The sequence below is a fragment of the Watersipora subatra genome, chromosome 4 (assembly GCF_963576615.1).
Source record: "Watersipora subatra chromosome 4, tzWatSuba1.1, whole genome shotgun sequence".
In the NCBI taxonomy this organism is placed as follows: Eukaryota; Metazoa; Bryozoa; class Gymnolaemata; order Cheilostomatida; family Watersiporidae; genus Watersipora; species Watersipora subatra.
Window position 1 is genome coordinate 9,782,801 of NC_088711.1, and position 23,578 is coordinate 9,806,378.

A 23,578-nucleotide genomic window follows, 5' to 3' on the forward strand; every position below is an offset into this window, starting at 1 on the left:
CTATTGATAAACAGCAAGCAACCCTGTGTGTAAAATATGCTAACCTGCTGTCAATAAACATCAAGCAAGGCTGTGTGGTAAACATGCTAATTTATATAGAAAAGGTTTCTAATACATGTATATAATTACAGCGAGTAGAGACTACTGTGCCCTTGAACTATGTGAATGTGTAAGTCGCACTATGGACTAGTGCAGTCCTTCATCTGATCACATCTTTGTTTTTTGATTAGGTCTTATTTTACGTTGTTTATGATTTATTTACATTGTCCATTGGGCAATTATTGTCAAATGGCGATTTTCTATGGGTTGTGGGATGCTATTTATAAAGTCATTGCTCACGGACTAGACTCTACTCTAATGCTCTCTTGGCTCTCCGTAATAATCACCCCTTTTGAATGGCTGGGATAAAGGTTTAATATGAAGTCTCAATAACCTAATCAATGTTTTACTTTACCCCTTCTATCCCATTGCCTGATCATTCAATAAATACAATTAAATGATTTCAATATGACCAGAATCTACAATGCGCTTGCTTTTAAAGAGGGCCTATTCTTTTGCTCAGTGAATGCTGCTTGCAAAGGTAGTACTCCCAGCCAATTGAAGAAAATGATGCTTAGCAGATGCAACCAGACATACATTGTTCATGTTTACGCAGTTGGCTAACTGCAATTACGTAAAAAACTTTTACAAGTACATCGTATAAACAAGCTTCATGCAGCTCCTATTTTTTTAACATGTTTGTTGAACATCTTCACCTCTATGATCACAGGTTACTGTGGAATATGCCTAGGTGTCAATATATGCCTTATGGTCGTAGTTTGACAGTATAGTATATTTTAGGTATGGAGACAGTCGACCACTTTCCCATCGTAACAGCAATCCTCGGCATCCTCATCCAACTCATCTGCAAACCAACAGACCAGGCTGTGAGGGAGAAGAGTCTGACAGCTCTGGCAAAGGAGCCGGGATTTCAGTTCTGTCTCCTCGATAACGTCATCAGTTCTGATGGTAGTCAGGCCAGTGGTTCTCAGTTTGCTGACAAAAAGCAGTTTATTCTCAGAAACTGTAAGTGTCACTGCGTCAGCTGCTTACCTTCTTTATATTTCATCGATAGTCAGTCAACAAGATTGGCAACTTAGCTCTACCAGAATTATTTGTGAAATAGGAGTAGTGATACGACACATTGGAATGTAAATATTCCATCAGAGTACAGTAAAACCTTGGTTCTCGACCATAATCCGCTCCAAAACCCTGTTCGAAAAGCGATTTGTTCGAACACCGAAATCATTTTTCCCATTACAAATAATGTAAATCGTTTTAATCCGTTCCAACACCCTGAATGTTTACCTTTTTAGTATTTTATACATTATTTTATGCATTAAATTGCACATTAAAATGCTGACCAACACATAAAAAGCAATGTATATCTCGGAAAATGTTAAGCAAAATGGCAAAGACACAAATAACATAAACATAAATGTAACCCAGGCTAATCATACGTTCGCGTTATCGTAATCTTCCATACGAAAGATTACGCTAACATGAACGTGTAAAAATAAAAATAAAAAGATGAAGAAAAGAATTATGAATAGGATTTTTTAGGATACAGGATGTTCTTTTCTCTTAAAATATCTATCCGATGACACTTGCTTCTGCCTTCTTTTTAGCACTTTTCGGAAGTGGTTCATGATAGTGTCGTTAAAGTCATTGATGACTCGTACACCTATATAAAACGCGAGAGCAAAACGCAGCACATCCGCATGCGACAACAGTTGGTCACGGAGAGAGTGATCTACACCCGTACACCGCTCAGCATCCCACCCTCACGTACGCACTCACGCGTCGTACCGGCGTTCGAACTCCGACTTTTGTTCGAACTACGAAGCAAGAATTTTTCGAATTTTTTGTTTGGACTCCGATTTGTTCGAACTGCGAGTCGTTCGAAAACCGAGGTTCCACTGTAGTAGAATCATTCAGCATGACAGTCAAAGTCTCTGGAAAATTATTATATAGCGCTAGTACCCAAGCAGTCTGCGCACTGTAGGAGATCATCATGTGTGATAGTTATTTGCCCAATTATTCTACGCTACAGCAAGATGGTCGAGAGGCTAAGTTGGTAGTGTGCTTGGCTGCCGAATATCCAACTTCGATTCCCGTGCAATGCATCTTTTTCTCTGTAAGTCTGGCTTCAGACAAACGGACAGACTTTTACTGTAATAATTTTCTTATTATAGTAAAAATTGTAAAACTAATAGTAGGTAAGAAAACACCTCACTAGAAGTTTAGTTAAAAATATTCTGCTGTAGGCAAGTCTCTCGGTTCATAATCTTCCCCGATTGTATTAAACATTTTATGAGTTTATTTGAGAGGAGACTGAGATGGTTTCCATTGCCTGTCTCAGTTTTCCTGTCTGGATTGTCTCCTTTGGCGCAGGAGCTGTTTAATACTGGACACCATAGATATAATAAACAATATGAATATATTAAAGGGTTCATTATATCTATGCTGGACACCCTTCCTGAAATCCTATAGTGGGAATCAAACCACTGATCTGTCACTAGTTTGTCTGTTCAGACTGGTGACCACTTCACCAGCACTTCTTTAGTGGATAAGGAAAAATGTAGCCGTTTAGACATCATGTGCACCGGAGTTGCCCAAATTTTTAATTATGCCCGCAGAATTATTTATGATATCTAAAATGTCACCATACCCCATGCGAGGCCGTGCCACATCCAAAATTTTAATCCTTGCATACTAAACTGTTTTAGAGGAAAGAAAACTACAAATAGTTTTCATACTCTAAAAAGTGGACCTGCCTGTTACATACATCCATTAACATTGTAGACAAAGAAATCAATGCAACTGAGCTAACAGATGCTGAGGAATTGATAAAGCGCTTGTCAGAAAGGAAGTGTAGAACTGAGAGTAAATCTGATGTGAGTTATAATTGCCAAATGCCTCAGACTTCCTATCCGGTTCCATTGTAAAGTTTTCATTTCTTAGTGCTGCTGATTTCCTATCTGGTTCCATTGTAGAGTTGTCATTTCTTAGTGCTGCTGATTTCCTATCTGGTTCCATTTAGTGTTTTCATTTCCTAGTTCTTTAGAATTGCATCCTATCTGGTTTCATTGTAGATAAATGTTACTTGGTTGCATCTGCGCATTAAATTCTTCAGTAAGCCTTTCCTGAGTTGTAGTTCGATTATGAAGTATTCACATTGTGAAGACCTACAGCTATAGCTTGTGTGCTTGATCTTTTCATAGCGTCACTTTAATAGCTTGAATGTTGTTATTGAAGGCAGGGGATGAAGAGTCTTTGTGTACCATATGCTACGCCAACGAGAACAGTGTCATATTCCATCCTTGTAAACACACCTCCTGCAGGTTGGTGTAGCATCTATCCTGCCAATTTCTTGTCAGCATTTCTATGATAAACTATTGTTATCATGTTCAACAGGCAAATGAGTAAAACTAGCCACTGATTTGATTTCTCTTAGTGTGAAGAAGCAAATTCCTAGCATTCAAAGACGATTGTTATATTTATTGCAGACTACGATTTTATAATATTTATAATTTGAGTTTAAGTTTCAAGAACGCTTTTTTTTCTTACCAGATCCTGCATCACCCACCAGATGCTTCAGAACAAAAAGTGTTTCTTCTGCATGGCTGAGATAACATGTGTCCATAATATGGATGATGGGAAGGAACTGAATGTTTGTTAGTTCTATAGCTGCTCGTGAATCGCGATTCTGCTTTGATGGTCGTTATTAATGCATGTATATCAATTTTATGGTTCATAATATTCTTACTGACTCTGTCAACGTATTCCTGTCAATGACAAACATATTTTCTCTATATAAATCTGTCGTTGGGTTTGTATCTAATACATGTTAACACCAATATCATTTTAATTACATTAAACTTCTAGCCATGCATTTGACTGTATGTTACACCTTGTAGGCGTTACAGCTCTTTCGCAATCTATAACTTATCACTTCTGTGACTTCTTTTACAGCTCTTGGTGCTAAGTGCATTGTTTCTGCTAACGTAGGTTATCAACTGTGATTGTCATAATTCATGTATGATTTTTGCCGAGTATCTCACTTTCGCTGAAGGTCTTTATGAAAATATAAAGTTATTGAGCAATTTATCAAGCTTATGTTTGGGGTTATTTTTACTCAATTGTATTATAATATCAGTTGAATTAAAAAGTAATTTTACATCCAAATGTAGTTTTTTCTGGATGAATTATTAATGTCTCTGTTGCTGAACATTGCCAGTTCCTCAGTGATAGCTGTAGATCTGTGGTGAGGGAAGGGGGTGAGCTACAGAGAAAGATTGGTTTGTTCAAAATACATGTATTGCTTAATGCTTTTTTAACAAAGCTGTTAAAATCTGATGCTGAAAATATTGATACAACTTTTCCATTTAAATCGTTGTGGGACTACATTTTTGAAGATGTAATTTTGTTGAAGATGCAATTAGCATGGCAACCCACATGTATAAGTGCTCAGATTTTGAGAGTGCACTATGGACAGACAGACAGAGCTACAAGAGAATATAGAATCCTAGGGACTCGGAGTAAACAAATCAGCCATGATCAGTGACACCTAAAGTTCTACTATTGTCTTGGTTTGTAATCAAAATGCCGTTTTTGTTTTTGACTTTTATCACAAGGTTTTGAATACTTTATCAATTAACTTTACCAATTTACTTGTGCATATAAAATATGTCAACTATAACAATTTTCATCAGTTAGAAAAGCCCATGATGTAAATACCTGTACCTTGTTCTGATGTTACAACAAACAATTATATACACCTATGAATATGTACTCGCAAAATGTCTTCTTAGTTGCGCAGAGACAGTTTGTTTACTGCCAAGATGTCTCTAAATTGAAGGATAGTTTTGCATGTTCCTGCCAAGATTAAATGGCCAGATGTTGTCTTATATATGCTTATGCATAGCTAATTGCTTATGCGAAGCTAAGTTTTAGTTGATACGCTTCTGCAGTCAAGAAGGTCAGCTGTAGAGAAGTACATAGATGTAAAACAATGTTGCTTTTTGTATAAATCAAACAACCACACCTTTTTTGGAAGCCACTGCAAAAAATTCCCTACTAGATTGCGTTCTCCAAGGTACTCTACCTGTACATACACATGTTTATGGTAAATAAATGTTACTCTTGCTATCTGGTAAAGGCAAAAATAAGATTCGCTATTATTTAGTAGTTATTCCAGCTTTGCCAGAGATTTCTTGCATTTTTAATCATATAGTCTGCAAATGGGTTTAAAAGACCGGTTTCAGGTGCCAGATAGAATTTTGAAACCAATTATATTTGTTGACGGGGCAGAAGGCACAGAGCGTATGCATGCGAAGTTTGGATGAAATTGGGCGAAAATTGAAAAAACATAGGCCTAGTGTTTACACAGACTTACAGAGACACAATGACAAAGTAGTATTTATTAATAGAGATATCATTCGCATTGTTACTAATAGCATTACTATTGGTAACATTGAATGGGCTTAGACTGACTTCCAAGACTGTTGTAGATACTGAAGCAAGGAGAAATATGCTAACAAACTGTATAGGTATAATAAGTAAACACTAATATGAAATCTAGACTAATGTATGATACAAATATAGAAGTACAGTGTTACTATTTCATTTTCGCTACTCTATATGCTCAAACCTTTTGGGAATTTCTAGTTCTCTCATCTACACACCGACTTTGGTGTGTACTAAAATAGCTCTACCAAATACAATTGCTTTTTAAGTTTGTGCCTTACACATGCTTTTTCATATGCGAAATACAGTTAAATGCATTTTTCAAACTTCAAGCTTTGCTTTTCAGCTTCAATATTATTAGTGCAACTTTAGTGGAAGCCTCAATTTTTTGAACTAAAAATATGGCTGTGAGCAAGGCTAAGTATGATGTCTGCTTAGGTTACTGCTAGTAGAGGCTGTGTGTGTGTTTTGAACAGTATTATTGCACAAACAATGGTTATGTGATTTTGGCTGGAACATGTCTGAGTACAGTGACAAGGAAACCCGATGACTGAAAACATGCCCAGTTGCCATAATTTCCCAGGACCAATTTCCGAGACCAATTTAAGGTTGGATGTCATTCCTGTCACCACCAGTGGCGTTTTCTGCGAATTGAACTCCAACCTGTGTTTACAGGTCAAGTGATTTGCAAACAACATAAAAATACATGTATGTTGTTTGCAGATCATTCAGTGTCTAGCAGCCGCTAGGTCACGGCTGCCGAACACTGAAAATGTAATCAAGCGGATGTAAGCAGAGCAATCAGACCTTTTAATGGTAACATTTAGTGTTAGCACATTAATGTTATTGTTATTAACACATACGGTAGATGTGCTAATCTTTTAACACATCTATGTGCAATAATCTGTCTTTGTTATGGAGCAGTTTTGTCAAATGTACAAATATATTTGAGAAGCTCTCACGAAGTGCTAACACAGTTATGTATTTTTTGTTGTTGGTATATCTCTAAATTTTCAGTTCACTCAGTATTTTTTATATTTGTTATAATATTATTGTACCTTTAACCTAATAAATGTTTATGGGTGTATTCTATGATAGCAACTCACTGAATGGTTTGTCATCAGAAGTTGGTCATACGGATTGATTGTTGCCACAATAAATTAATGTTGCAGTTAAAAGCTTTTACCGGTCTGCCTCTTATTAGCAAGCAGTGTTGTTATTTTACAGCTTAAATAAAACTTATTCTCAGAAGACATGTACATAATAGTACCTATGAATGTTTGCTACTTGAAATTGATCACTATTTCACTTGATCTAATGGTTGGTATTAAAACTTAAGTTTAATCATCACCATTTTCAACCTTGTACCTTATTATTGTTGTATCAATATAATTTTATTCTAGTTTTATAAACGAGTGATTTCATTTCTTCAAAAATGTGAATATTTTAATCAATCATGCTCTCAAACTGATGCTGCACAGCAAAATTATCAATAATGGCCTAAACAGTACAACAGCAGGCTGGTGGTCTAGAAGCTCTTCACTATCTCATCATGCATTATTGGCAGCAGACCAGTAGAGCTGCTATCATTGCTATGAACTTATGTTTTGCATCATTAGTAAGATCTTTTGCTTACAATACACCGGTGTTAAAGTAATGTATTCATTTGTTTTTATTTGCAAGCTTTACTGCTGCTTCACTGCTGCTTCACTGGTATTGACGATGGTATTTGGTATTGACTGGTTTTGTAGGTTACATGCTGTCAATTTGCAGTTGACTCGCTGACAGTGTTGAATGATCGTTACTTCAGGAATAAACAACTCTAACTAAAGGTCGCGCAGAGTTTCATAACTTAAAAGACAAGCCTTCAAAAGTGGCTTCGTGATTGGCTAGCAGGAGAAGGCACGGCTTTTGTAACGAATCGTGCGTTTAGGCTCTGCATCACTGATCAGGCCATCATAGACGTATCGCAGCGTACGAGTTCGTAAAGAAACAATCAACGCGCATTTATCGGGTGGTTAACTCTGTTTCCGTGTGCGTGACTCAAGTGCCGACTGAAGGACATATCGCACTCGGCTATTGCCAGCTCCCGGTATTCTGTTTTCAAGATAATATTATTTTTGTATCGCAGGCATTAGTTATTGTTGATAGCCTATTTAGAAACGTTTGTTATATAGAGATACCAGCCATGTTAAGACAACCGCTAAATTTTTTGCTGAAGAACAAGCCCATCACTTTTGGCCTCCAACATCCACTAAAGACAACATCCCTTTGTCTTGCTAGACCCCTATCATCTTTACCAGGACAAGATGACGCTGGAAAGCGCTTTTTGGGACAAGTTGAATCGTTCTACGACAAAGCTGCGAGTATTTTAGAGGAAGGCTTAGTCGAACGACTACCGTCACGAATGTCTGAATCCGACAGAAGGAAGAAAGTGGCAGGAATACTAAAAATTATTAAGCCATCTAACAATGTTCTAGAGATAACCTTTCCTATTAGGAGGGATAACGGAGAGTATGAAATTATTTCTGCATGGAGAGCTCAACACAGTCATCACAGAACTCCTGTCAAGGGAGGTACTGACCTAAGTCTCTTGTTTTTATCATTAAAACAAAAATACTCTTTACCGAGCGATTTCTTTTTTATCAGTCACCCATCACTAACTCTTGACCGGTTAAGAAAAGTTACAAATGAATTTTTTTTACAATTGTAAAATTTAACACTTTATAATTATTTCGTTATGTCTGAAAGATATTGTTAGGTCTTATCCCGGTTGACAGGTATTCGGTTCAGTCCGATGGTTGACGAACATGAAGTGAAGGCACTCGCTGCGTTGATGACGTACAAATGTGCGTGTGTCGATGTACCGTTTGGTGGTGCAAAAGCAGGAGTTGCTATAGATCCAAAGCTTTATTCTGATAATGAATTGGAGAAGATTACTCGACGACTTGCTGTTGAGCTTGCAAAAAAGGGTTTTATTGGTAAGCAGATTTTTACCTTTTTATTGCTGAGCTTCTTTCAATATGTACTTACTAAATGCAGTTTATTTGATATTATCTATTTGATCCAATTAGAATATTAATTAGTAGTTTATCTAAAAATGTTTACAGTTAGTTTATATAGATTTTTATCTGCTGAAGAACCTTCAAGCATGTTTAGAATCAAAACTCTCTGCTGCACCTATCATGCCTAAATAGTTGTATATGGGTCTCTTTGGCAACTTTTCAGTTAGTCTGGTGGATTTGTCTGTGAAGTTAGTCTCTGGTCTCAAAGTTGTGCTGAGAAAATTCCATTTTTGTATGGCCTTAGCATCTTTCTCATCTGATATACTTTTTTTGCGAAATTTATAAATAATCAGCGCTGGACAAGCTAGGCGAGCAGTCAGCACAACATTATTAACAAGAACATAATGCATTGTTAAGAATTAGCCATTTTATCAGAATCCTGAAATGGGTAAACTTAATTGATGCTACTAAAAATGATTCGATATGCACTAAAATAAATAAATATAAGGGCGCAAATTTTTAGTAATGCAAAACGATTTTATTTTTCATGCTACAGGCCCTGGCGTAGATGTGCCTGCTCCTGATATGGGTACAGGGGAGAGAGAAATGGCCTGGATTGCAGACACCTATTCTCAGACTATGGGTAAGTTTAGTTTAGTATGTTTTATGGTGAACTAGATTGAGATTGCTGATTTATTGAGTTGGTCAAGCGTTAGCGATATTCTATCCTCTAACTGAAACAGTGTGCTAATATGCTTTATTCAGAGTTTGTGCTCTGTAGGTTGGCAGGACATTAATGCTCACGCCTGTGTAACTGGCAAGCCCATCACGCAAGGAGGTATACATGGCCGAACATCTGCCACTGGCAGGGTTAGTTTGCTAGCATTCTATTCTTTCAGCTCCGTATCAAATTTCTATTATTAATGGATTGTGTCCATAAGCAGAATGAGCTGTATCTTGCAACACATATATACAGTACATACCGTAGTAAATATCACCCTGACTCGCCTTTCCTGTGTAACTTGAGTATATAATGATTTAGTTTGTATCAGGTAGAGTGTCATGGCGAACCGCTTATATCCCTATATAAGCTAACTGTACTCGGATAAAGCCTTGAGTGCAGCCATCAATTGCGCAGGCATTGCGGAGTGCAAGCTGTATTGTGCCTAATTGATTTCATTCACTGAGGTGAATAATGTGGTGAGGTCATAGAAAAAAGTGTCTACAGATGCGAGGAATTGTTTAAAGGCTTCATTCATATCTGTTCATGCTTGACCAATTTATCTGTTTCACCTGGACACTTGATAAAAGAATTTAAAAAATGTCATAATTTAAAGTCAGCAGAGGGATATCTGATAATTAAAGTCAAACCATCCCATGGCTATAAGTGTATTTAGGAAGCAAGTCTTTCTATCAATTCTAGCGATGGTGATGGTCATATGTTGCTGATACGAGAAGTTGTTTGTTTTGCTGATCCAATTTAATTTATTTTGTAGTGTTCTTTAATCTGTCATTGTATAGGGCCTACTGCATTTCTTTAATTTCGATTTCATGATAAGTGACAGTGATATTCGAGATGATCTCTTATACGATGAAATTGTTGATCTTGATGATAGCCAATGCACTTTTTCGAAAGGAAGCCTCTTAGCTTAATTTTCTAGTTTTAATTTATGTGTGTGCTTTGATGTTAAGCATAAAAATTTGTTTTCTTTCTTAATAGGGGAGTGACTCAAATGATTTTCTATTTAGTTTGCATGCAATGCTTTTCAGCCGTGTTGGCTTGTGTTGACCAATAATTGAACCAGAATGAATATTCACAAACTTATCTAATCTGTAATGTGGATATAAGAGATTATCTCTGAGACATGTTATTCAACTGTTGTACTTTTGTTGTGATGATATGATGGATGAGTTTTTTGAAGTGAACTATTTAGAACATGCTTATGTGAGATAAATGCTCACTTTTTAGTCATATGCACATAATCATTGCAGATGAGTTTTTATCAGTGTTTCCTAGAACTTGCCCTGAGACAAAAGAAAATATCTGTGATTCTATGTAAATAGCTGTGTGTGGATCTGTAGGGCATAAAATAAACATATGTGTGGAAAGTGATCTATTGTTGTAATTGTTTGCAGGGAGTGTTTCTTGCAGTAAAAAATTTTGCTGAAGAGGCGAGCTTTATGAGTATGGTGGGCCTGACCCCTGGCCTCGGAGACAAGACCTTTATTGTGCAGGTATGTACCACACTGTATGTACCACACTGTATGTACCACACTGTATGTACCACACTGTATGTACCACACTGTATGTACCACACTGTATGTACCACACTGTATGTACTACATTGTATGTACTACACTGTATGTACCATACTATATGTACCACACTGCATGTACCACACTGTAAGTACTACACTGTATGTACCATACTGTATATACCACACTGTATGTACCACACTGTATGTACCACACTGTATGTACTACACTGTATGTACCATACTGCATGTACCACACTGTATGTACCACATTGTAAGTGCTACACTGTATGTACCACACTGTATGTACCACACTGTATGTACCCCACTGCTGTTATCAGTAGCTCTCAAAATCTCTCTTCTTTTTTGTCGATAATTTTTTATCCTGTGCTGATAGGTTCGTCAAACGTCTTAAGATGAGTAGAAATAGTGTAAATTCCAGAAGTGTTTGTTACCAAAGTTGTGTATGGAACATTCATTCAAATATTATGAAGGGTCTTGGTAATGTTGGACTGCACACAATGAGGTATCTCCACCGGGCAGGTGCAACATGTGTCGGCATCGCTGAGTGGGATGGTAGCATCTACAACCCAAATGGTATCGACCCTAAGGAGATTGAAAACTGGAAAATAGTAAGTTTGTATTCGCAAAGGTTTCATGCAGATGCATTTTATGACAAATTTAAACAGGAAAAATTAGTAGTTGCAACAGTTGTATCTGGTATTGTAGGCTTCGTAAAAATCTTGCATAATTTCATCAAAAAGAAGTTAATACTTTGCTATATCATTACAAACTTCATAGCTAATGACTAAATTGTGGTCACAGTTGTTGCCTTCCCTTGCATTATCACCAGTAGAGGTTTGAGCTAACTGTGCATACATATTTTTTAACAGGAGAATGGATCCATTACGGGATTTCCTGGAGCACAGAAATATGAGGGAGACTTGCTGATCGAGCAATGCGACATTCTTATACCAGCTGCTATGGAGCGCACACTCAATGGTGACAATGCTGAGCAGGTAGGTTCTGTTCCAATTCTCCAAGTATCTTGTTATAACTGTCGACTTCATCTTGATATTGTCCAATTTGTTTGAACATTGTACAGCTCTATTTGTTGTAAAGACCGTTCTTTTAACTGTCTCCATTGTTATTCCTTATTCCAACACATTTATTGGTCAGGTAAAGGCCAAGATCATAGCTGAGGGAGCTAATGGGCCAACTACAGCCGAAGCCGAGAAGATATTCCACAAGAATGGTGTACTTGTCATTCCCGATCTTTACTGTAATGCTGGTGGTGTGACCGTCTCATTTTTCGAATGGCTTAAGAACCTCAACCATGTAAGCTATGGAAGACTGACCTTCAAGTACGAGAAAGACGCCAACCACTACCTTCTTGGTAAGTCTAGTTTAAAATATATGGAGTTGTCTTATTTGTCTATGTGACATCAGTAAACAACTCCCATTTGTTCACAATTTCAGTTGAAACGCTATACAGCTTTTCATAAGTTATTAAAAATTTTTAGTCTGTTTAATAGTCACTGCAATACTATGTAAGCTTTCCTCACGCCTAACTCATGAAATTGACTTATAAAATTGATCTGAAGTGGTGCTATAATTTTTTTCTATACCTGTTGCATCACAACATTGATCAACGAGTTAAAGGTAGCATTATGGTTTATCAAGGCTCGCTTTTATGCATTTTGCTGTGGTATGTTTTTAAGCATAACAAAATGTCATAATCTTGTGATGTCTGGGAGAGTTGTGCTCACTATTAACTTGAAGATCTGACGAACATTGCAATTGGTAGGACTACTAGTGAGAATTTCAGCATCAACACTTGTGTTAAAATGGCGGCAACCATGATTAAATGTCTAGCTATAAATTCTATTCCAAACAATAGTGTTTGTTTTGGTTGATTCCATCTGACAAATTTAATCCACAAATTTGAAGGTCTTCTAATTAAAAAGTAAATAAAGTTATTCACTAAATCCTACAAAATTAATGTAGCTCACCATCACTTGTATATGGATTCGAGACAATATTTTATGTAAAAGGCAACATAACGCACTTGATGTAAAAGGTATAGTTATGTACATGATGTAACAGGTAACATGATGTACTTGATGTAACAGGTAACTTTATGTACTTGATGTAATGAGTCATAATTTGACTGAGTTTCTGTGTACATGCAGTCATCATGAGTCTCTCGGTAATTTCACTTGATCATACTAATGTGAAGGATGACTGTTCTCCTTTAAAGATACTATGCACTTGATTTACTATGTGGTGATAACAATACCAATGCAAGAATAAAACAATGTGAACGTCTTTTTAGTCAGCAACTTTGGTGAAATGTTCCCTCACATTTTTATAAAGTGGATAGTAGGCCTAGCCATATTGGTAGTGTTATTTAAGTCTTCAATGGAAAAGAACAAATATGTCACATGATTGTGTGTAGACTGTGTGCTAAGAAAGGGGGGGGGGGCTAAGGTGATGGTACTTGGACGCAACCTTAACTTGCAGGTTTAGGTATTTCTAATCATTCTCCCTTACTTACATACATGTGGCTCAATTTTACGGTTTTACAAGGTTAGCTTCATGAACTACTGGTCAGTTGGTTGATTATTTCCTGTTGTTTTTTTGAGTATTTCAATCTTGGTGAGTTGAGATACTATTTAGTGTGTAATATCCAGCCCATCTTCACCAGTGTTCCCATCTCAAAAAACTGTACTAACTTTTAGATAGTGTGCAAGCATCTCTTGAAAGGAAGTTTGGAAAGAATGGAGGGAAAATACCGATAACTCCAAGCATTGAATTTGAGGCTCGCATTTCCGGTGCCTCGGAGAAGGATATTGTGCATTCAGGTCTTGAGTATACTATGGAAAGGTCTGCCAGGGTGAGTTACTTCATTACATATGATTTTCCAGCATATTGAGATTTTCCATAAAATGAGGTAGTGTGATACCTCACAAAAAGAGTGATATAAAGGCATTGATTGTCATTCTATTGAATGTTTCCCTTTCAGCATGAACAGATTTTTGTGCTAAATAAATTGTGCTATATAACATTCATATCATACAATGATGTTATATAGCATATAATCATATTTAGAAATTTGTATAACGAGTCATCAAGTTCAACTAACAAAAGAACTTGTACTAGAATTGTCTCTAATTTGCAAATCTCACTTATCCCACTCACGTGTCTCTATAACGACATTTCATTTCAATCTGTTTTAGAATGGTTTTTGATTTAGAAAGTGTTTTTATACCCATAATTTCCAATTACAAATTATTAATACATATTACTACTCTATAATGATGTTACTTTGAAATGAAAAAATTGTTGAATACTATGAACATGTTTGTGTTTGGCTTGTCTGGATTCTGCTCTCCTCATCATTTTTAAAATCAAGTTTTGATCTTACAATTAACTATAAAGATCAATGCTTTGCATCGTCTTTCAAGTTGTTTTGTTCTGCAACAACTACCTCTAGTTCCATCGCTCAGGCATAGGTTACTAGTCATGCCAGAGTTATCCTCTCTATGCACCAGTAAATTCTTGTTTACAATTTGTTGTATCACATGGAAGTATACATTGCTCAGTCCTGTCTCATCTCATTTTTTATCCTAAAAACGTTTCATACAAACTATTGACTGATGGCTCTTGTCGTGAACAAAACATATCTCTAATGATTAAAAGGGCATGGTTGTCATTCATATCTTACCTGTACAGTCTACCCCATGTTTTGAGTGAACATAATTGACAGCCCTCACCAGAGGAGCTTTCAATAGTGTATAATATATTGAAATTTTTTTGCAAATTTTACTTTCTCACGGCTTGTTAGATTAACTGAAACTGATTGGGAAAGAATTGTTCTATCTTGTGTAAACAACTTTTATAGACATTATTTTATTTAATTGCACTGAAGCTGCCCTGTTTCATGGTTGACTATTTCGGGATTTTTTAAAATCTTTGTTCAAGCAAATGACTAATGCATGGACAATGTGCTGACAGGTTACAAACAGACAACATGCTGACAGGTTACAAATAAACAATGTGCTGACAGGTTACAAAAGACAATGTGCTGGCAGGTTACAAATAGACAACACGCTGACAGGTTACAAATAAACAATGTGCTGACAGGTTACAAATAGACAACATGCTGACAGGTTACAAATAGACAACATGCTGACAGGTTACAAATAGACAACATGCTGACAGGTTACAAATAGACAATGTGCTGGCAGGTTACAAATAGACAATGAGCTGACAGGTTACAAATAAACAATGTGCTGACAGGTTACAAATAAACAATGTGCTGACAGGTTACAAATAGACAATGTGCTGACAGGTTACAAATAAACAATGTGCTGACAGGTTACAAATAAACAATGTGCTGGCAGGTTACAAATAGACAATGTGCTGGCAGGTTACAAATAGACAATGAGCTGACAGGTTACAAATAGACAATGTGCTGACAGGTTACAAATAGACAATATGCTGACAGGTTACAAATAAACAATGTGCTGGCAGGTTACAAATAGACAATGTGCTGGCAGGTTACAAATAAACAATGTGCTGACAGGTTACAAATAAACAATGTGCTGACAGGTTACAAATAAACAATGTGCTGACAGGTTACAAATAAACAATGTGCTGGCAGGTTACAAATAAACAATGTGCTGGCAGATTACAAATAGACAATGTGCTGACAGGTTACAAATAAACAATGTGCTGACAGGTTACAAATAAACAATGAGCTGACAGGTTACAAATAAACAATGTGCTGACAGGTTACAAATAGACAATGTGCTGGCAGATTACAAATAAACAATGTGCTGACAGGTTACAAATAAACAATGTGCTGACAGGTTACAAATAGACAATGTGCTGGCAGATTACAAATAGACAACACTCTGACAGGTTACAAATAAACAATGTGCTGACAGGTTACAAATAAACAATGAGCTGACAGGTTACAAATAAACAATGTGCTGACAGGTTACAAATAGACAATGTGCTGGCAGATTACAAATAAACAATGTGCTGACAGGTTACAAATAAACAATGTGCTGACAGGTTACAAATAGACAATGTGCTGGCAGATTACAAATAGACAACACTCTGACAGGTTACAAATAAACAATGTGCTGACAGGTTACAAATAAACAATGAGCTGACAGGTTACAAATAAACAATGTGCTGACAGGTTACAAATAAACAATGAGCTGACAGGTTACAAATAAACAATGTGCTGGCAGATTACAAATTAACAATGTGCTGACAGGTTACAAATAGACAATATGCTGACAGGTTACAAATAGACAACATGCTGACAGGTTACAAATAGACAACATGCTGACAGGTTACAAATAGACAATGTGCTGGCAGGTTACAAATAAACAATGAGCTGACAGGTTACAAATAAACAATGTGCTGGCAGATTACAAATAAACAATGTGCTGACAGGTTACAAATATACAATGTGCTGACAGGTTACAAATAGACAATGTGCTGGCAGATTACAAATAGACAACACTCTGACAGGTTACAAATAAACAATGTGCTGGCAGATTACAAATAGACAATGTGCTGACAGGTTACAAATAAACAATGTGCTGACAGGTTACAAATAAACAATGTGCTGACAGTTTACAAATAAACAATGAGCTGACAGGTTACAAATAAACAATGTGCTGGCAGATTACAAATAAACAATGTGCTGACAGGTTACAAATAAACAATGTGCTGACAGGTTACAAATAGACAACATGCTGACAGGTTACAAATAAACAATGTGCTGGCAGATTACAAATAGACAATGTGCTGGCAGGTTACAAATAGACAATGTGCTGGCAGATTACAAATAGACAATGTGCTGGCAGATTACAAATAGACAACACTCTGACAGGTTACAAATAAACAATGTGCTGGCAGGTTACAAATAAACAATGTGCTGGCAGGTTACAAATAAACAATGTGCTGACAGGTTACAAATAGACAATGTGCTGACAGGTTACAAATAGACAACATGCTGACAGGTTACAAATAAACAATGTGCTGGCAGATTACAAATAGACAATGTGCTGGCAGGTTACAAATAGACAATGTGCTGGCAGATTACAAATAGACAATGTGCTGGCAGATTACAAATAGACAACACTCTGACAGGTTACAAATAAACAATGTGCTGGCAGATTACAAATAGACAATGTGCTGACAGGTTACAAATAAACAATGTGCTGACAGGTTACAAATAAACAATGTGCTGACAGTTTACAAATAAACAATGAGCTGACAGGTTACAAATAAACAATGTGCTGGCAGATTACAAATAAACAATGTGCTGACAGGTTACAAATAAACAATGTGCTGACAGGTTACAAATAGACAACATGCTGACAGGTTACAAATAAACAATGTGCTGGCAGATTACAAATAGACAATGTGCTGGCAGGTTACAAATAGACAATGTGCTGGCAGATTACAAATAGACAACACTCTGACAGGTTACAAATAAACAATGTGCTGACAGTTTACAAATAGACAATGTGCTGACAGGTTACAAATAAACAATGTGCTGGCAGGTTACAAATAAACAATGTGCTGACAGGTTACAAATAGACAATGTGCTGGCAGATTACAAATAGACAATATGCTGACAGGTTACAAATAGACAATGTGCTGACAGGTTACAAATAGACAATGTGCTGGCAGATTACAAATAGACAACACGCTGACAGGTTACAAATAAACAATGTGCTGACAGGTTACAAATAAACAATGTGCTGACAGGTTACAAATAGACAACATGCTGACAGGTTACAAATAGACAATGTGCTGACAGGTTACAAATAGACAACATGCTGACAGGTTACAAATGGACAACATGCTGACAGGTTACAAATAGACAATGTGCTGGCAGGTTACGAATAGACAATGTACTGATGGTTGAACATGCCATCGAAATAGGCTCTGTATCTTTGATTCTTACATAGTTTGCCCTGAAATGCAATGCTTGTATAGAAGATAGGGAACTGACCTTGCCCAATTAACGTTTCCAAAGTTGGTAAAACACTCTACAAATAACACTTTCGCAATGTTTAATAGTAATTTGTAATTGCTAGCAGTTACATTTTAATTCTTGCTATATTGTCAGTACATTTCCACTAATAATAAGATGTCCTGTTAGCCAACATGGCCGCTTCTGAGCATGCAAGAAAGGTTTCAAGTGCAACCTTTTGAGGCTACTATCTATAATTATGATTCCAGGCTACTATCTATATGATTGCAGGCTATTATCTATGTGATTGCAGGCTATAATGAAAACATGTATGACATACAATCTTGGTCTTGACCTGAGAACGGCTGCCTTCACCACATCTGTAGAAAAGATTTTCAAAGTTTACAGCGAGGCTGGTCTCACTTTCACATAAGCGCAAGGCCACGTCGGATGCTTTAGGAATCTCAGAAGAAATTATACTTGTTTTGAGATTATCATTATTGCGACATAATGCCCTCTTTAGGCACTTTTGTTTAGTGGAATATTTTTTGATATGCATTTATTTATGCAGCAATCCTCAGTTTTAATCAGTTTGTGCTAATTGTGATCTTTTTGTGGTTGTGTCAATCTATTGCACTAATATCTATGCCATTTCTGCACTATCACCTAATGTTATATTTGGCCCTTTATCAGGCCTCATTCATTCATTTTGTGATGCTTCTTTAACTGTAGATGGATGCAAGCAGGTGTTTATTTTAACTCTTTCTGTTTAATTAAAACCAATTGAACAACATTACTTGAAAATACAGTGTTTCAATTTCTTTTTCTGTTTAATTAAAACCAATTGAACAACATTACTTGAAAATACGGCGTTTCTTTTTCTGTACAATTAAAACCAATTGAACAACATTAGGCCTACTTGAGAGTATAGCGTTTCAATCTCTTTTTTTGTTTAATTAAAACCAATTGAACAACATTACTTGAGCGGACTGGGCTTTAAATCTGTAATAGAATACTACATACTTCGAAAGTGTTTCTTGCTCTATTTGGGCAATAGGCCTCCACTGTACGCAGAATCCTTAGGTAGCCCTTATGAAAATCTTCATTTTTAATAAAGCAACCATTAACCCATCAAGGAAGCCTAGGTTATAATATTCACTCCGACATACAAAAGCTTTTCCACATGAAAATTAAGCCTTACAGTATGACATGAATTTACCAGCTTGGCTGTGGAATGTGTCAGAATGGCTAACATAAAGTTTCAATACCCTAGAGGCCTAGATGAATGATAGCGACAGCGAGGGAATGTCAGCACATGCCCACCCAAAAGTATATGAACTGAATGATTGATGATTGATAAACCTAACGGCATATGCCGGAGTAATGGTAGCTGCCTCTGACTGGCAGCTACATTTAATTACCTTTCATTGATTAGCCTATGAAATATCAGGCATGTATCAAAGGCTTACACAGTACTTACGGCAGCAATGATTTCATTCATTGCCTTTTAGCTTGGGTGTGCTGAAGGGATTTGGAGAACTTGAGCCGAGTGTTGTAACAGGTAATTACAGTATTGCTAATGTACATTGAGCTTTATATTCTATGGTGTGAACTTTCAACAAATAGCTAACATGACCATACAAATTTTGTAGCAAAATATGAAAGTGTTAATTTAAATGCTATTAAAATATTCAAAATTTCCCTCAATTTTGTTAAAACAAAAGGTAAGTCTTGTACCCAACTATGTCGATGTTAAAGTTAGATTGCTACTAGCAGTGCTGTTAATAGACATACAGCCAATACCAAACAAGTGCATTGCTTCACCAGCACTGTTAGCTTCCTGCCATCAATAAAAATGTTGACATAATCAACACTATTGATATCCTATTGGCAGAAGAGGTGAAGCGAGAGGCAGCATCGCTTGTTGACATTACACATTATACTCTTACTGACATTGGCAGCGCTCCCAAGTTATTAGTAGGCAGCAGCACAGGGTGTCTTTTGTAAGCTTTCTGATTCCAAGCAAGCTCCTTTAAATATTGCAGCTACATCCTTGGCAGTGAGGTAAGTATCAGAGCAATATAAAGAAGATTTGCTCATGAGCAGGAAGCTAACTTGTATAAAAGGAAAATATCTAACAAGACATTGTCGCATAACTTATTAAGACTTTCGCTGCGTATCGATGAAAAGATATGAGATTTTGGTGACATAAGACTGAACCTTTTAGTATACTAGAGGCATTAGCAGTAACAGATTATTATTGAAATCTTGTGTGTTGTGATATTTATCTGCAAGAAACCATTTCTAGGCGGCTGCAATATTTTTGTTTGTTAGGCCATACATTGGGTGCTACCAATTTAAGTTTTCAAGGTGTACGCAAAAGTAAAATATGTGGGCCTCTGCTTGCAGCAGCAAACAGCATTTTTAAGGAGCTATTTTAGGTTGCTGATTGCGTATTAACAATGTGTGAAATTTTGATAAATAAAAGCACAGGATATTCTAGTAGGCAAAATCCAGAATTTTGTTTATGATTAGCAAAGCGGACTGGAAAAATTTGCTTACGCAAAGCCAGAGAAAAGATGTCACTGTTAGAAAAATTGACCAAGGAGTTTATTAGTTTAACAAGTCATGCAAATCCATTCCAATATTTTGCGTTGCCAAAGCGACATACATGTACAGTGGCAGCAGTCTAGCGCAAAGAGCATTATAGAGTCTAGGATGCTGTATATTACTTGCGTCATCATATCAACAAATGATGCCATTAAATGGCATACCATAGCGTAACGCCAGCACACTCCAGCATGCTCATGCCCTGTATTTTTTTACAGATAATCATCTTAGCGAGGAGCAACTCACTGCATGACAGCAGCACAAATTTGATTTCAATAGCTAACTCGACCTTCATAAGAGCATAGACATCATCTGCGTTGAACGCAAAGCAAATCTAGTATAATTTTCTTCGAACAATTAGCGTATAGCAGCCATGAAGCTCTCTACAACCATGGGAGGTCATAACATAGACATGTTCGACACTTCTACCACAATTGGGTATAACTCACCATTGAATGCGCCAGGGACAACACGAATAATCTTAGGTATAACTATAGGAGTTGTTGTTCTTGTAGCCATCCTAGTAGCTATTTGGTGCTTGAAACCATGTACTAATGCTGACAGAAAAAATGCTTCAACGGCGACTTCTATAGCCTCGATCTAAATCATTTCAACTATTTTCGACTAATTTTCCCTAGTAATGTACCGATTTGCATCAACATGGACAGCAGGTGGATCGACGTTGCAATTTTTTCATTGCAATAGTCGGTTTTCCTCAGGCAGACTATAATATACACTATGACTTCGCATATCTAATGGGAGACCTAACAGACATGAGACATAAACAAGCTTCCAACAGCCAGCACAGACATCAAGGAATACAAACATCGCAAAGTTTCATGTACTGCTGCAGCCACGATTGACATGATTGACACTCGCCTACAGCCTGTACAACCAGAAGGTAGTCTGCTTTGCCCGCATTCCATTGACTATCACAACTATCTACTATGCAAGAGATAATTTAATTCCTTGTACTACAATAGAATAATTTTAGCCAGATGTTTTCTACCATGACATTGGGAGCAATATAGTTATATGGTTCACTTATATCGATATAAACTGGTCATTATACCGTACATTCTTTGGATATTTATGTAATGCCCACAAAGCACTCACGTTTGCCAAATGTTATTAGCTTAAAAAATGTGTAAGACAACATTGGCCACATTCAAGTACTAATTAGTGCATTGGAGTTTTTCACCACCGTGTTTCGCAATCAGACACAGTGAAAAACAAAAAAATTACAATTATTTCATATCGCAAAAAAGTAGAATATCCAGGCAGACATGTGGTATACATGTACATAAAAATTAACCAAATTTGCCATCTCTCTTTTTCTCTCGCCATCGGTTGTCTTGACAATGACTGTCTTATGATATAGGCTTTATTACTGACTTCCATTCAGCTCGGTTTTCTACCTTCTCCTGCCATATGTTTGGGTCCAGTTCCCTCAACTTCATGTTACGCTTAACTACATCTTTGTATCTCAGCCTGGGCTTGCCCGATTTCTCATTCCTTCATAGAGTTTTGAATTTGATAATTGTCTTGGCAATCACTCATGACCCATCCTGTGCCTATGGCCCAATCATCTTAGGCTTTTTTCTGTCAGAAATTGTCAATTTGCCATAATATTATAAAATAATGCAAGCTGGTCTAGAACGGAGACTAAACGGAGTGCTAAACCACAAAAAGGCCATAAACCAAGACCTGTGTATGTATACACAAATCATTTCATGAGGATTCCATAGGCGTTATTATGATCATAAACTTGTGGAGTTATCTGCTACCCTCATATAGTTTATAGCGTCTAACGATGAATGAAAGCCTAGGAAGAATGCTGTTTATATAGATACATCCTACAGCTTGATGATTGTACTGGACGCCTTCCATTAATTGAATATTGCCTAACTAGATTATGCTACCTCCTTAGCTCTTGTACTTACGACCCTCAGTCGACTGTGCGTCGTCTGGCCTGCTAATAGTTTACTTCTTGCTCCATCGACATAAGAAAACACCAAATACTATAAAACCTCTAATTGGACGCCTCCTTTAATTGAACGGCAACTTCAGTTGACTGCCACTTTGACATTCATTGATCTTTACAAACCCACAATAGCAAGTGATCAGTAGAAAAGTGTCCACAAATGGTACTAATAATGACTCAGTTACATCAATAACAATTAATTCTTTTGTTGTCCAACTCAAAAACCTTTTGTTTTTTTTTGTTAAAACTTTGAAAGCAACAACATAAAAATATTTAATAACTGTATCAGGCTTATATTAGTTGCTTGTTCAATGTGGTCCTGATACTTTGACGTATATGAAAAAACGGTTTACGTTTACAATGATATATGAGCCACTATTTTTGGGCTAAAAGTTGTGTTTAATGCCCATTTGGCTTAAAATCTATCAATATTTATGCGAAATGCAATGCGTAAAAGTTTTGTTCAGCCAAACAATTGTTTGGACGCTATTATCGACTAGTTCAGCGGTGCAGAAGAAGAGATGAGACCAGAAGACACTGCGGAAGGTAGTGAACAACCAGAAGATGTTCGTTCCATTGAAAGCGAATATCAGAACGCAACTGGCCGAGCAAATGATGCAAATATTTTTGTTTCTAAAATGTTAATTATTGTTTTTGCATATATTATATAAGTATGGTTCGTTTGTCACTTGTTCATTAATATCTATTTGTTGCATTTGTTGGATTATTGTTATATAACTTATAAATTCGCAAATTTATAGCATATTATTTGATAACATCATTGCGGTAATCTGATCTTACAATGGATCGACGCTCATTACTCCTCTTCTATTGCACATAAAAAGTCGGTTTTGGCTGCAAACTAGCAAACGTATCAATAAGTGCAATGAGCTTTTATGCAACATTGTCAAATAAATATATAAAATAAAAATATGCCTTCAAATTCAGAAGAAAATGAAAAATTGAAAGCTCCAACCAATTGCAAAGCAGGACACGGACTATAATATCATCGCAGGTCAATTGCAAATAATAGATATCAACTGGTAGAGATATTTCCCAGCTTCTCAATGCATATTTATTGAGAGATCTTTGGCAAGTTGAATGTAAATTTATTGCATCCAAAAGGGTTAATGTCGCTCCATCCAAGAGAGAGGGCAAAATATAGGCAGCATTCGCTTTGCCATGAAAAAGGGCTAAATTTATCTTCCCA

At 36.6% G+C, this 23,578-nt stretch overlaps 2 protein-coding genes across 2 annotated transcripts in view; both read left to right on the forward strand.

Moving 5' to 3' along the window:
- LOC137395295 (E3 ubiquitin-protein ligase RNF123-like) overlaps positions 1 to 4,215 on the forward strand; it is a 28,096-nt gene extending 23,881 nt beyond the window's left edge. Inside the window, exons 26-29 of the mRNA XM_068082183.1 lie at positions 841 to 1,065; positions 2,845 to 2,936; positions 3,298 to 3,383; positions 3,613 to 4,215. Of these exons, the coding sequence (XP_067938284.1) occupies positions 841 to 1,065; positions 2,845 to 2,936; positions 3,298 to 3,383; positions 3,613 to 3,721 (512 nt within the window). The 3' untranslated portion in view covers positions 3,722 to 4,215. The remainder of the gene's footprint in view (positions 1 to 840; positions 1,066 to 2,844; positions 2,937 to 3,297; positions 3,384 to 3,612) is intronic.
- A 3,350-nt stretch (positions 4,216 to 7,565) lies between these two features.
- LOC137394863 (glutamate dehydrogenase, mitochondrial-like) lies at positions 7,566 to 18,595 on the forward strand. Its single transcript, XM_068081637.1, has 10 exons — positions 7,566 to 8,084; positions 8,289 to 8,489; positions 9,070 to 9,156; positions 9,295 to 9,383; positions 10,650 to 10,748; positions 11,263 to 11,400; positions 11,662 to 11,787; positions 11,948 to 12,164; positions 13,510 to 13,664; positions 18,088 to 18,595. The coding sequence occupies exons 1-10, from the start codon at positions 7,697 to 7,699 to the stop codon at positions 18,205 to 18,207; spliced, it is 1,620 nt and encodes a 539-aa protein (XP_067937738.1). The 5' UTR covers positions 7,566 to 7,696; the 3' UTR covers positions 18,208 to 18,595.
- Positions 18,596 to 23,578: the final 4,983 nt, after the last annotated feature.

Excerpts from the sequence above, each read along its gene's own strand:
- LOC137394863 (XM_068081637.1), top strand. The coding sequence starts at position 7,697 with ATGTTAAGACAACCGCTAAATTTTTTGCTGAAGAACAAGCCCATCACT. Across the intron at positions 8,085-8,288 it reads CAGAACTCCTGTCAAGGGAG|GTATTCGGTTCAGTCCGATG; the intron begins GTACTGACCTAA and ends CCCGGTTGACAG. Across the intron at positions 8,490-9,069 it reads TGCAAAAAAGGGTTTTATTG|GCCCTGGCGTAGATGTGCCT; the intron begins GTAAGCAGATTT and ends TTCATGCTACAG.